Source organism: Rhinolophus sinicus, linkage group LG15 (genome assembly GCF_036562045.2).
Source record: "Rhinolophus sinicus isolate RSC01 linkage group LG15, ASM3656204v1, whole genome shotgun sequence".
Lineage (NCBI taxonomy): Eukaryota > Metazoa > Chordata > Mammalia > Chiroptera > Rhinolophidae > Rhinolophus > Rhinolophus sinicus.
This window is the reverse complement of record NC_133764.1, coordinates 27399672-27414269: the sequence shown is the minus strand read 5'-3', so window position 1 is coordinate 27414269 and position 14598 is coordinate 27399672. Positions and strand designations below refer to the sequence as shown.

The 14598-nt window shown below is 34.5% G+C and overlaps 1 protein-coding gene across 2 annotated transcripts in view; it reads right to left on the bottom strand.

The window, feature by feature from the left end:
- EFCAB3 (EF-hand calcium binding domain 3) overlaps window positions 1-14598 on the bottom strand; it is a 101448-nt gene that overhangs the window by 35733 nt on the left and 51117 nt on the right. Inside the window, exons 16-21 of one of the 2 annotated variants that reach the window (XM_019732833.2) lie at window positions 10346-10450; window positions 8827-8919; window positions 7249-7302; window positions 5705-5809; window positions 2576-2629; window positions 816-920 (exon numbers count right to left, since the gene is read on the bottom strand). In XM_019732833.2, coding sequence (XP_019588392.2) covers window positions 816-920; window positions 2576-2629; window positions 5705-5809; window positions 7249-7302; window positions 8827-8919; window positions 10346-10450 — 516 coding nt within the window. The remainder of the gene's footprint in view (window positions 1-815; window positions 921-2575; window positions 2630-5704; window positions 5810-7248; window positions 7303-8826; window positions 8920-10345; window positions 10451-14598) is intronic. The other variant, XM_074320092.1, reaches the window with a different exon arrangement.

Here is a 14598-nt window from a genome sequence, read left to right as displayed (position 1 = left end):
TCTTTTCCAGTAGAAGTCATTTTGAGGATCCCCCAGCTAATACGTGGGGAGAATATCACAATTAAACAGTGATTTATATTGATTTTTTTCATGATAAGAAGAGGGGCCAGACAAAATGATTGATAATTACCAGTGTTGTTAAACCAAGGGAAAGTAAAGTTTTAAACTAGAAGCTAGGCCCAAACTGTTTTCCACATTAAGGCCAGATACAGATAAGGGTAGCAAGGCAGATGTTTGCTGGTAGCAGTGGCCTACCTTAGCTACGCTTGCCAATCACTAGTTGAGAACAGGAACCCTGAATTAGGGGAGAAGAACCATTTGTTCATTTTGGACTAGCGTGTGCTGGCTCTACTGAAAGATGCTCTGCCTGGCTTTCTGATTGAAGCTTGTTTTTCATCAGGTTTTTAATCAAACTCACAGGCTCTGTGACTGAATCAAAAGCGCTCTAATGGGGAAATCTTAGCCTGGGGCTCATCTCCTAGCAATCTCTTCCTAATGCCTCTTTGCCTCTTTGACATTTTTATCTGGTTAAATTGGTCTTACTGCATCATTAATGAAACTATCTTATATATATAAAAAAGGTATACATGGGTGGGAAGGAAGGAAGATATACAAAGCAAATATAGCAAAACAGTAACATCTGTTAACTCTAGCCAGAGGATACACAAGTGTTTGTTATATTGCTCTCTGTTTTCATGTATGCTTGACATATGTCATAAGTTTTCCAAAGAAATTAAAAAATAGTTTACTTTCAGAAGCCCTCTTATAGAAGCCCTAAGGTTCCCCCGAGACACGGTGGTACCTGAACTGCTTACCGTCAGCCGGCACTCGGCTCAGTAAGTCCTCACCGTCCTCTTTCTCAAGCTGGATTCCCATGTTCTTCAAAAGCGTGTCCAGGCTACTGACACTGACTTTTTTCCCTTAGGAAAGAAGAGGATGAAAAGAAGAAATACAAATAAGTCCAAGAAGTGGAAGATGCGAGCTTTGAGTAGGAGCTCACCCCAAGTGGAGAGTGAAACACTGGCCATTTAAGGGAACCCAGATAGTGTTGAAGTTGAGAAGAGATAAGTTCTCCCTCAACACTGTGTTACACCTTTTAATTGAAGTAATCATGGATGAAAAAGAAGAATTAGACAAGTCTGAGGAACTGTGATAAAGATAACCAACCTAAATGAAATCACAAGTTCAAGCTTGCCACGTATTACTAACAATAACTTCCTCCAATGTAGCTCTACCCAAAGAAGAATGGTTATGAGGCATAAATTCAGTATCAGTAAACCAGTGGGAAAAAAAAGAGTCTAACCAAATTTTAAAAAGCAAATGCAAATCTCAATAAATTTTAGCTGTGGTTCTTATGATTCCTATCTTTGAAAGCATTCACACTATCCAGTAATCTTTTCTTGTATACCTTTCCATCTCCTGTAAGGTATGGTAAAATTCAAGTGAAAAGAAAAAAGATTAGGAATTCTATAGTTTTATAAGACATTATATGCATATGATTCACCCAGAAATTAATTCCAGTTTACCCTCAAATAATAATGGAAGATAAGGACTGCTCTCAGTGTGGTCCATCTATCCCCTAGTTGGAACACAAGGCAGTAGTTAATGTGGGCCGCACGCGTGCACACACACGCTTCTTTCTTCTCATTCGTTCTCTTCTTTTTTTTCTTTAATTAAAATTTATTGGGGTGACAATGGTTAGTAAAGTTACATAGATTTCAGGTGTACAATTCTGTAATACATCATCTGTATATCACATTGTGTGTTCACCATCCAGAGTCAGTTCTCCTTTCATCACCATACGAGTATATTTGACCCCATTTACCCTCATCTATAACCCCCTGCACCCCTTACCCTCTGGTAACCACTAAACTATTGTCTGTGTCTATGAATTTTTGTTTCTTTATTTGTTTCAGGTGACAATATTAAGAGACCTAATCATTTTACATTATGAAAAACATAATCAAGTACAGCATTATTTCTAACTGTAGGGTGAAATTTAAACACATGAGCTGACTTCATTTATGTAGAGTTATTGTAAAATTCAGCACCTGAAAAGGTTCTTTAATTTAAATAAGAAGATAACACTTCTATCCCATGTATGGGTCAATATAGCATAGAGTAACACAGGGGCAGTATAACTGGTCAATGACTTTTGATAGTATATAGAATAATCTACATAATTCTACTGGCAAGTGATATTTCTGTTACTACTTCATGACCTAAGTGATGGGACTGATTGTTCACAGTGATCATATTTCTTGACACAAAAACTTCAAATCGAGATTCACTGTGTTCACCTATATTTTGATGTTTTAAACTAGAGAAATGAACACATTAATAGCCAATACGTTGGACAAGTTAATACTTCTTTTTGAGGGTGCTCACACTTTTCCTAAATCTCTAATAATCCAAACTATGGTCAATAAGACAAAATTATCAGTAAATAAGGAAAAGAGCAGAGTGAACTTACTAATGATGGCTAGAGGGGGGTAAACTACTGCTTTAAAAAGGTAATTCTCTACAAAGTATCAAGATCTTAATTTTATAATGTCTTATACAAATTCTCACTCACCTGTAAAAGTGTTTGCTGCATCCATCAACATATCCAAGTAAACCTTTTCATTTTCTGGAAGAAAATTCAGAATTTAGACTCAGATGAAGATAATGAGACTTGAAAAATTATAGAAAATTCATAAATAAAGATATGGCATATGGAATCCTGATAATTTTTCATTCTTATTCTAGAATCTTTGTTATATTTTTAATCCACAAGAATATATACCAGAGGAAAGAAGATTTGAGCTTTAAGTGTATATCCATTCACTTAATACAACTTCCCTTTTATTTCATAAGCTGTTTGCTGTTAAAAAATCTTTAGAGTATTATGGTGAGTGAGTTTTTTGTTTGTTTGTTTGAAGTCAGCTCCATTGTATAGTCCAGTTCTCTTCCTGTCAGACATAATTCTCTTGCATTGAGTGAAGGCTGAGATGGGTTAGAGCAGCAGTTCTCAATGTGTGGTCCATGGACCCCAGGAGTCACCCAATACAATACCCTTTGCCTTTTCACATGCTGACATTTGTACTGATGCTGAAAAAGTGGTGGTAGGTAAAACTGCGGGCATCTTCTCATGAATTAAGGCCGTGGCAACACACTACTAGCAGTTACTGTGTTCCTCACTGCACATGCTTGAAGTAAAATCGTGTTTCACTTAAGAATGTTCTTGGTAAAGCAGCAAAAGTTATTAAAAATATTAAATCTTAATCCTTGAGAACATATCCTTTAAATATCCTGTATAGTAAAGTAAGAAGTGTGCATAAAGCACCTCAACTACAATGATTTCTTGGGGAAAAGAACTTGTGTGATGGAGTTGCGAAAAAACTAGCTACTTTTTCATGAAACACCATTTTCGCTTGAGAAAATGCCTGATGGAAAAAATATAGTTATTCAGAGTTTGGAATTTGAGAAACATTTTGAAATGAACAAAGTCAGCCTGTCATTTTAAGGAAACAACTAAGAGTAAATGTTTTAATAGTATAGTTCAAGTTTTCAACTAAAATTGTGAATTTTGGAAACCTGATGTTTGTACTGTGACTTGATAGCTTCCCAATGCTTAACTGCTTTTTTGATGAGATCGGTGGTGATATTAACAAATGTGATTTTTTTTATATTGAATAATGAAATGTGCCAATATTTAGAAAATCTGAATAATTCAGTGAATTGAAATTTTCCAAATGACCAAAGCATGAACAGATTTTAATGTCACCAAGTAGAAAAAGTTCAGTGATATGGTTTCTGATCCCATATGACAACTAAACTTTAAAAATCTACCACTTGATGGGTTTTGGGGTAATATCAAAGAAGAATACCCACAATTATTTGAAAACACTATTAAAATACTCCTTTCTTTGCCAACTACATATATTTGTGTGAGGCCAAATTGTCTTCATATACTTCAACCAAAACAACATATCCCAACAGATTTAATGCTGAAGCAAATATGAGAAACCAGACAGACAATAAAGTGATTTATAATTATGTAAAACAATGTTCCTCTTCTCACTAAATTTTTTGTTTTATTTTGGAAAATACAGTTATTTTGCAAAACAAAATTTTTTATTTAACTTGCATTAATAAATATTAATGTTTTAATTTCTAATACAATTAATATTAATAGATAGATTTAATCCACAAAAGCAGAAAAGCTGTTTAACATCCTCAATAAATTTTAAGAGTGTGAAGAAGTTCTGAGGCCAAAAAGTTTGCAAACCACTAGGTTAGAGGGTACACACAATAGACAAGATTCAGTTTGCTTTTTGGTGCCTAATCCAACTTCAGTATATATTTATATTTATCACTGAGCCTAGGAGTTCCTCATCCTCAAACTTTACTAGCTCTCTTGTGTTTTTTCATTTCCCTCTAGACTGTATTTGCTTCTTGGGGCAAACACTATATCTCTGTTCCTCCTGTACCCTAAACAGTTCCAGTTTCTAGTAAATACATTGCAGAGATAGTATAAACATTTACCCAGTAAATAAAGCAATACCAATATAATTCTAGTATGTTATATTGCACTCAATTAATATTTCTTGGAAGAATCAATAAAAGAAAAGTATTTAAAACTCCGAACCTCGATCCTTAAATAATGAAGTCCTGCCCTAGGAAAAGATACTCTTTCTAGTCCTTGTGGCTCCATGCTATTGTAATGAAACCTACAACCAGCCCTTCACGCCAGTCAAGATTCTTAGTGACCTGCATCCTAATGTTAGCTGCCCAGCTCAGCTGCGGGTGAAGAAAGAGACCATTCGCCTCCTTTTCTTCAGTCTCGGTCCTTTCAACTCTGTCCTGATACCATCTCAGTTATGCTGTTTTTAACAAAATAGTCTTTCTCCTCAAGTATATATCTTTATGTCATCTTTTCCTATCCTTTGTCTTTTCTCTTACTCTTCCCTCACCTTTTCCTCTTATCTTTTTTCCTTATCCTACTCTTTAACTCCATTCCTTATCTCTCAAATATTCCTTGATTACATCTTTCTATTCTTTTGGCGTTCCTGTGCTCACAGGGATACTCTGAGGCATTGTTTTAACGTTGCTGGTGGGTCTCATGGTTCAAAGACAATGTATTAGGTTGGTGCAAAAGTAACTGCAGTTTAAAAGGTTAAAAATAACTGCAAAAACCACAATTACTTTTGCACCAACCTAATACTTAAAGAATAATAACATTAATAATCAAGGAATGCATTTTCAAATATCTGATACCTAGTATCTAAATGTCTGGTGATTGCCTCAATTCAATTATGTCCTAATTGAAGGACATAATTGCTACCTAGCTCCTAAATTGACATAATATTCAATTATGTCCTAAATATTATTTTTCTCTTTATTCTGCTCCTTCTTCTGTGCCCCCCCACCCCGTTTTTGGTTTTGTGGCAATCATAAACCATAAACCTCTGGTTCACACTTTTAGTATCTCCCTCCCTTCCCCCTACCACATTAAATCAGTCTCCCCACTATATCACCAGTGTGGTTCCTGAAATAAGACCCTTATCATCTGGACCTTATAAGGCTCTATCATCTGGACTTCAGCAGAAGCCTCTAAATTGTATCTTTGCCTCCAGTTTTTCTCTCCCCAATGTGTGTTTTCTCACAGCTTTCAGAGTAGACTACTCATTGCCTACAGGATAAATGTGTTTTAAATGCTCACCAGTAACTGGTAGGTGGGTCTGCTGGTCCTGGATTTCATTTGCTTCCAGCCTAAACCCAGTGTTTTGTGGAGTATTTCTTAGATCACTGACACTAAACTTTCCTCCTTAATAAAAACAAGAAGAAATAGATAAGGAAGTCACAAAATGAAAAATGCAGGCCATCAACCCCTATCTAGCAATGAAATAACAAAGAAGCTATTTATAGCAAGTAGTCAGGTCAGGTGTGGGAGTCAGGAAAAGAACATGATACACTATACATTCTATACTGTAGAAACACAGCTACATTTAGTTTGTTTTTTATCTTCTCTTTGCTCCTGCTTCTCTCCTTCTTCTTTTTTAAAAAATCTATTTTTACAAATCCATCTGATCTGCTACCTGAGGGCTGAGTAATGAACTTTGACTTTGATAGCCACTGATAGCTGAAAGGTGGTTAGATTGATGATTTTTAAATCCAAATCTAAGTGATGAAAGTTTTGTTTGTATTAGCATTAGCTTTTTAATAATTTTCAAGCATTTTTGGTTTATTTTGTAATGTTTCACATAGTTCCAAAAACCAGACTTCCTGAAAATCCCAGATAGTACCCACAAGGTTTACCACTAGCTGGCAGTGTCTTCAGCAAGTTTGAGTGTTTATAGGGTGTGAGCTCAATCACCAAGTTTCCCAAAACACTTTCAAGTTTACTGGTATCAACTTTGTCTTCTTTGAACGAAAAAAGGGTTGTTGAAACGTGGCAATTCTAGGACATTCTAATGATCTGAAATAATGGAAAAGTTGGCTAACATAAAGCCATCCTCACTTTCCTATTCTCATATATTTCAATAGTGTTTCAGGATAGTGAGACAGAATTTATTCCTTGATTTTTCATAAAGAGAGAAAGTCTGGTCTCCTAAGTGTGGTGGCAAGATACCATGGATGAAACTTAGATTACATAATTGGTCAGTAATTTAAGGTATCTAGTCTTTTTTCTTTTTAATGCTGAATTGTGATTATTATTGAAAGAAACCTTATCAACTTAATTTTCTAAAAATATTCATCTTATTCTGTGCCTACCTAGATTTGGCTAATTAAACCAGCAGTTATTAACTGAAAAGCTTGCTGGAGCCTGGAGGTAGAAAAAATGAGTGAAAGTGGTTGTGGTGAAGTGAATAGCACATGCCTTGTCCAAAGAGAAAACACACCAGCTATTGTTGTGAGGGCAAGTATGGCCAGTGTTGCCAGATCTTAACAAAAATTGACTGCAGGTTGGATTCAACTCATGGGTGGCCTATTTGTGACCTCTGATTTAAACACTGGGTAAGATCAGCATAATACTGCAAGAAACTATAGAAAATGTAATTCATTGCTTGAACATCACTACTTATTTTTATGGATGAATCCTAGCTAATTCAAAGTCAAAGGCAGAAGAAAATTAGGTGTAAATATTTCATTATAAATACATAAAATCTCAGCATTAATATTTATGATATAATATTGGAAAAACACTATGCAAAATATAATAACCTAGGGTTAGAAATTATTTAAAAGTGTTTTATAATGTCTTACCTGAAAAAGGTTTCACTTCATTCATCACCTTTTCCAGATCAACCTTACCATTAACTGTAATACAAGGAATAAATTGGTCAGAAACATGACAAGGAGGCTCCTTGCCAGCATAAGGGCTTTCTGATTCCTTTGACCCCTAAAAGACCAAGAAGAAACAAAATAAGTGGGCTGAAATATTCATGCTCCTGAGGTGGTGAAAGCACAGAGATGCCAGAACAGAAGTTTCCTGCTTTTCTATAAATTAAAAAATAATCTGCCATGGAATGTGTAATATTAAATGGTATCCACTTATGTGAAGTACCAAAATTAGGCGAATTCATAGAGACAGAAAGTAGGATAGTGGTTAGCAGGGGCTGGGAGCAGGGGCTGGGAGTAGGGAAATGGGGAATTATTCCTTAATGGGTATAAAGTGTGTGTTTGGGATGAAGAAATGGTTCTGCATAAGGGTAGAAGTAATGGTTGCACAATATTGTGTACTTAATGTTACTAAATTGTACACTTAAAATGGTAAATTTTGTTATGTATATTTACCACAATAAAAAAATGGTAAATTACAGAGCAGTCTACAGAGAATCTTAAGGATAGAGTCAATTGTTAATATGACAAGAAGGTATATTTAAATATCTAGATAATAAATATAAATCATGAGAACTTTCAATTTATCTACTTTTTCATTATGATTCTTTCCTACCTCTAAGTGTTTTTATACCTTCCAGCAATCTATTCTGCTAGATTTGTCCATCAGCTATAAGAGAACACACAATTCAGGTCAAAGAGAAATCAGAGTCACTAAGATGGTTTAAAAATCATTTCAGATTTGAGGCTCTATAAAATTTTTCCATATGTATCAACTTATAAAACTATTATGAAAGAAGAACTTTTAAAATGTGACCACTTTACTTTCTCTTTGGCGTGTAAAACAATATTATTATTCTACTGTGCTGAAATTCCTCCTTTCACTTTCCCCATTCTTATTTCTAGTATGCTACCACACTTCCTTCTTAAATTTGCCATTTGTTTCTTGGCATGTGCCATTACCAGCTAGACTGCTGAGACAAGAATGGTTATTATTGACAATACAGTCATAACACATTTATTGGAGCAATGAAACATAACAGTATTTTTAATGTATTTAATCCTGTAAACCAAACATATGAATAAATATTATAGGCTATTTGAACCAAATATCAAGGAACACTTGGCATGGACCAGATATGCTCATGGACTTTTTTTTTTTTTTTAATTCTTTTTTGTTTTTCAGGCCTCCAATTGGCAGAGATTCCCTCTCCTTTAGCCCCTGGCACTGGATCCCACACTCAGGGCTTGGAGAAGGGGGTGGGGCTCATGCCATGGCAGCCACTCCCCAACTCATGGACATTTTTGGTGGATCAAATTTCAAGGACCTTTTGGAGTGGGCCAAATGTCTTTGTGGGTGTTTTGGACAGGACTAAATATCCACTAACCTGTATCCTTGATATTCAGGGAATTTAATGTCAATAGCACCTACTCTACAATCACTTTGTGACCACCATTCTTTTTTGCTTAGATAGGAAATAGATTTGTTATAGAAATTATCACCATCAGTTGGCAAATTCCAATGTTTCTTATCTTGAAGTTCTATTCCCATGTTTCCTGGAACTTTTTTCATGGCGTTGACATCAACCTCTCCTCCTTCAAAGCAAAAGAAATGGAGACTTATGGCATTATTGTGAATGATGTTATGATTCTATATCATTTTTAAAAATTGTCTTTGCAGCATTACATCCAACTGCTGCATGAACAGAGACCTGACCTAACAAACATGCCTTGGGCCTTCTGATAAAGATGTTTTTGTTAATTCTCGTATAATCTCTGAATAATGGTCAAGGCAACAGAACATGCAATTATGAATAAAAACTTTGTAGTAAATTAGGATGATATAGATTGCTGACCTAAATAGTTTTATGAGGTACTTGCTTTATTTTGAGATCACCTCTAACTTTACCAAACTTTCCTTCACCATTTACCGTGTTGAACTAAAATGCATTTAGTTTTCCAAACTTCAGAGAAGATATGCTTATTATTGGCACAGATTCCAGATAAGGACTATGGAAACAACAAAGAGCACTGAGTTTTGTTGCTAAAAGTTCTGATAATCCAATATCTAATTATAGGTATTTACACATAAACTTTTTTTAAAGGAGTGTGGGGATAGATTTTAAAAGTCCATATAATCATATTTGTGTAAAGAGCATTAAATCATAATTTAGTGGAAAGAACTTGGTTCTCAGATTTCCAGTAGCATCTTACTCTTAGGTATTACTCTAAGGTGTTACCTGTAACAGCTTTTATTCCATCCATTAAGATACTTACATCAACCTTCCCAGTAGCTATAATGACTTAGTTAGGATCCAGAAAAACATACAGCTTTAGAACAAAAATATGAAGTATTTACATTGTAAAACAACTCCAGGCAGAATCCATTATTTCCACTATTTTATTTGAGTACATTTTCAATGTATAATTTCAGGCTGGGATTCATTCTATAGTATTAGCAAAATGGACTTCGAGAGTATAGGAAAAACATTTTGTGATGCCACATTACTTCATAAATTCTATAGGACAATTCATGCTGCCCAGGTTTCCTTTGAAAACACTTCTGGCAAGGACACAAACTCATGCAGGTACCAATGGCAAAAGAAGTAAAGACCATAATTCTCATCACATGTCTTGTACTATTATACTTTCTCCTGAAACCCTGGTAGCCCTTGTTCCTGTGTAAACTACTGACCTGACTGAGATCCTGGCAACATTCTCAGCTTCTACTAGAACACTAAGAATTGTGATATACAAGACATTAAGCTCTTTAGGTCAAGGACCATGTCTATATTTACTCACCATTGTATCTCTAGCACCTTGCATAACACCTGATATATAATGGTAAGTAATTATTTGCTAAATGAATAAATAAATAAATAAATGGTTAAAAAGTATCAACTTTAGATTAATATATTAAGAGAAAAAAATCACTTTCATTTAAGTCAAATAAGTACTATCAAAAAATACCAGTCTCAAGTCCAAATTCCTCAGAGGGCATAATGATGTCTAAGTCACTCACCATCAGTTGGTAGATTTGGGGTTACATCATTAAGTTCCTCAGCAGTGAGTTTGATTGCCATGTTTCCAAGAACAGTGTCAAGGTCATGAACATCAACTTGAAACTCTACAAAAGAAAAAGACGTGAGAAAATTGAAATAAAAGTAAAAATATAATAAATATTAACTCCTATGTATCACGGTTACCCGTATCTTCATAAAAAAGAAGCCAAAGACACTTAAGTGTTTAAAGGAAGCTAGTAATCTATTCATTTAACATATACAATATTAAAGATAAGTTTACATAAGAATATGTTGAAAGAGGCTTGAAAAACCACTCAGATTAATTTTAGCAGCAAAACAGCAAATAAAACAGTTTTTAATAAAAATATTTATACAAGTAAGTAGGGCTCAGTTTGGTACTGTTTTTCAAGATGTACTAGCTTAAATCTAGGCCTACGTTTTATTATTTCCACAGATGAAATTGAGGTAAGCCTAAATAGCTACAATATCTTTTAAGAACAAAACATAGATTCTTCAATCAATATGAACATATGTATGTATTAAAATAAATTATGCAACTACATCTGAGAACGGCAGGAAGCAATAGTGGCAAGAAAAATCAAAAGCAAACCACAAAAGTCTCAATCTGCCTTATCAGTTATCATCTCACTCATCTTTTGGAGCATAATTCAACAACATATTCTTACACGTGTTTTCATTAGCTGTAGCTGTAAGAAAATACATAATTTAGGTCATAGAGAAAAGAGCTAGATATGCTAAAGCGATACCAAATATCCAAGTTCAGAAATATAGACCATAAAATAATTTGCTCCAAAATTTACCTAGTATCTTCTAGAAATAATCAAATATGTAAACAAAATTCTTTATCCTTATTTTCTAATTTTGTTTAAATTACAGTTGATATTCAATATTATTTTATATTAGTTTCAGGTGTACACATAGTGGTTAGACACTTATATAATTTACAAAGTAATCACCTTCTGATAAGTCTAGTACCTACCTGGCAACATACATAGTTATTACAATATTTTTGACCATATTCCCTGTTGTACTTTACATCCCCATGACTATTTTGTAACTACCAATTTGTATTTCTTAATCCCTTCACACTTTTCGCCTAACCCCCCAACCTCCATCCCATCTGGCAACCGTCAGTTTCTTCTCTGTATCTATGAGTTCTGTTTCTGTTTTGTTTGTTCACTTATTTTGTTCTTTAGATTCCATATGTAAGTGAAATCATATGGTATTTGTCTTTGTCTGACTTATTTCACTTGGTATAATACCCTCTAGGTCCATCCATATTGTTGCAAATGGTAAGATTTCATTCTTTTTTTATGGCCGAGTAATATTCCACTGTATATATGTAGCATATCTTCTTTATCCAATTGTCTATTGATGAGCACTTAGATTGCTTTCATATCTTGGTTATTGTAAATAACGCTGCAATGAACATAGGGATGCACATATCCTTTCGAATTAGTGTTTTGGATTTCTTTGGATAAATACCAGGAAGTGGAATTGCTGGGTCATAAGATAGTTGTATTTTTAGTTTTTTGAGGAATCTCCATTCTGTGTTCTATAGTGGCTGAACAAATTTTCAATTTCACGAACAATGCATGAGGATTTTTGTTGTTGTTGGTGGTGGTTTTGGTGTTAAGTTGCATGAGTTCTTTATAAATTTTGGATATTAACCCCTTATGGGTGTATCATTGGCAAATATCTTTTCCCATTCAGTAGGCTGTCTTTCCATTATGTTGGGCTTTCCTTTGCCACGCAAAAACTTAATTTGATGTAGTTCCATTTGTTTAGTTTTTCTTTTGTTTCCCTTGTCCGAGGAGAGGTATCAGAAAAAATATTACTAAGAGCAATGTCAGAGAGTTGTCACATATTGCCTATGTTTTCTTCTAGGAGTTTAATGGTTTCAGGTCTTACTATTTAAGTCTTTAATACATTTTAAGTTTATTCTTGTATATGGTGTAAGAAAGTGGTCTAGTTTCATTTTTTTGCATGTATCTATGCAGTTTTCCCAACACCATTTACCCCATTGTATATTCGTGCCTCCTTTGTCATAGATTAATTGATCACATAAACAAGAGTTTATTTCTGGGCTCTCCATTCTGTTCCATTGATCTCCGTGTCTGTTTTTATGTTTTTATGCCAGTACCATGCTGTTTTGACTATTATAACCTTGGTATCTGGATGGGGAACAGCACTGCATGGGGTTCGGTGGTGAAGTGGGAAGCAGTTAAAGATGAAGTCCCTACTAAGTGGTATTAAAATGTCAGAAGACTCATCCAAAAAGATTCCATTTATCAAAGTAAATGTACTTCACTGTAGAAACTGAAGAGGGCACTCTTAAACCGTATAAGCCACCCAACACCTTGAACTCTTCCAACAAATCAGAGTAGAAATGGACAAAGGAAGATTTGAAATGAGAGCTGACTGAATTCTGGAAACAAATTGCAGAGAAACACAAAGTCGACTCCAAAATAAAGACTCAAGTAAAAGTACTCAAGGTAGGATGAATATGACTGAACTGTAGTAAGTAACATATAGAAGAGAAATGAAAACCAAAAGAAAAAAGAGGAAGGGGAAAAAGGAGGAAGAGAAAAGCCTATGCAAAAAAAAAAAAAAGTTCAGAACAAAAGTGATAGATTAAGAGACAGAGAAGCTCCGATATGTATATAAATGAAGTCTCTGAAGAAAAGAAAATGAAAACGATGGAACAGATTTAACTTTTTATTAGAAATTACATGCACAGGATTAGAAAAAAGGTTATCCTTGGTGCCTGAAACATTACTGGTCCATACATGGCCCACTTTTATTTATTTGGTTAATTCAAAAATTTTATAATATAATAAATACAAGCAAACTTATGTGGAAAATAAAAGCTAGGACTTCAAAATAATCAGCATCTAACCAGAGGACTCTCCTTACAAACCATCCCTCTGCCTTCTCCATCCCTTTATCATGAATCCAGTGTTTACCATTCCTTTGCTGCCTTTTTAAATGTGATTTTATTGTTCCTTTATATACATTCCTAAAATCACTGAGAAGAATGTCAAATGCTTCCTTATCTAATAATTAGCCACATGTGCCTCCTCTTCTATGAAATAGCTGTTTGACTCTCTCACTCATTTTTCTTTTGGTCTGTTTGTGTTCTTATGGATTGGTTGGAATTCTTTATTCTTGATACTAATCCTTTGTGAGTTGTGAGAATTGTGAATATTTTCTCAGAGTTGTAACTTATCTATTTCATTTTCTATTCTGATCTCAGTCATCATAGATTAATTCTGCCAGTTATTTACCATCATATGAATAAAATCGTACTGAATGTTTTTTTTGTGTGTCTGGCTGCTTTCACTCAACTTTATATCTGAGTTTCATTTGTAATCTTTTGATAACAGTAGTTCATTCTTTATCACACAATATACCATTATATAATTATCACAATTTATCCATTCTCCTGTTCATGGAATTTGAGTTGTACCAGGTTTGGATTATTATAAGTAACTATTATGAAAACTGCTATGAACATTCTTGTGTATGTATTAAGTTGTACATGTAGGAATTGAATCTCAGTGTATGTAAGTCATACTTCAATTTAAAAAATCTATTGAAAAAGAAATAAAGAAAAAATTGGTAGAACTACAAGGACAAAAACCAGAATACGTAGAAGACTTTAATAAATCTCTCTGCAATTACTAGAACCACTACACAAGAACTCACCAGGGAATCCAGGTCATTTAAATCAACCTTCTCACTGAAGACAATTTATATAAAGCTGGGCAAAAAAAAGCCCAGTAAGATTCATAGCATCAAAGAGCTGACATAGATAGGACCTAGAGTAAGTCAGAGCCAGAACAATGAGGCTACGTTTCAGCGGGGCTCACTTACCAATCGCATAAGATGCTGCTGCGAGCCTAACAGGATGAGCAGCACTTCTGAAAGCCTTGCGTGGCGAGAGGGACAAGGATTAGAATCCAGAATCCATCAAGAGGAGAGAGCTGTGGTAAATCTCTCTCACTTGGGGTTGCAGTAAGGTTAACCCAAATTAAATAGGCATCGCAGGAACTGCAATTCACCTTTGAATTATCCTAATCCCTGAAATGTGATAGATTATTAGTGCCCCCAAAGCCAGGAAGAAACTAGAAACAGACACACAGGGTTTCCAGATACTGGGGAAAAAGTATTAGAATCAGATTTCAAAATAATTATGCTTGCTATGTTCAAAGAGACAAAAGATTGAGAA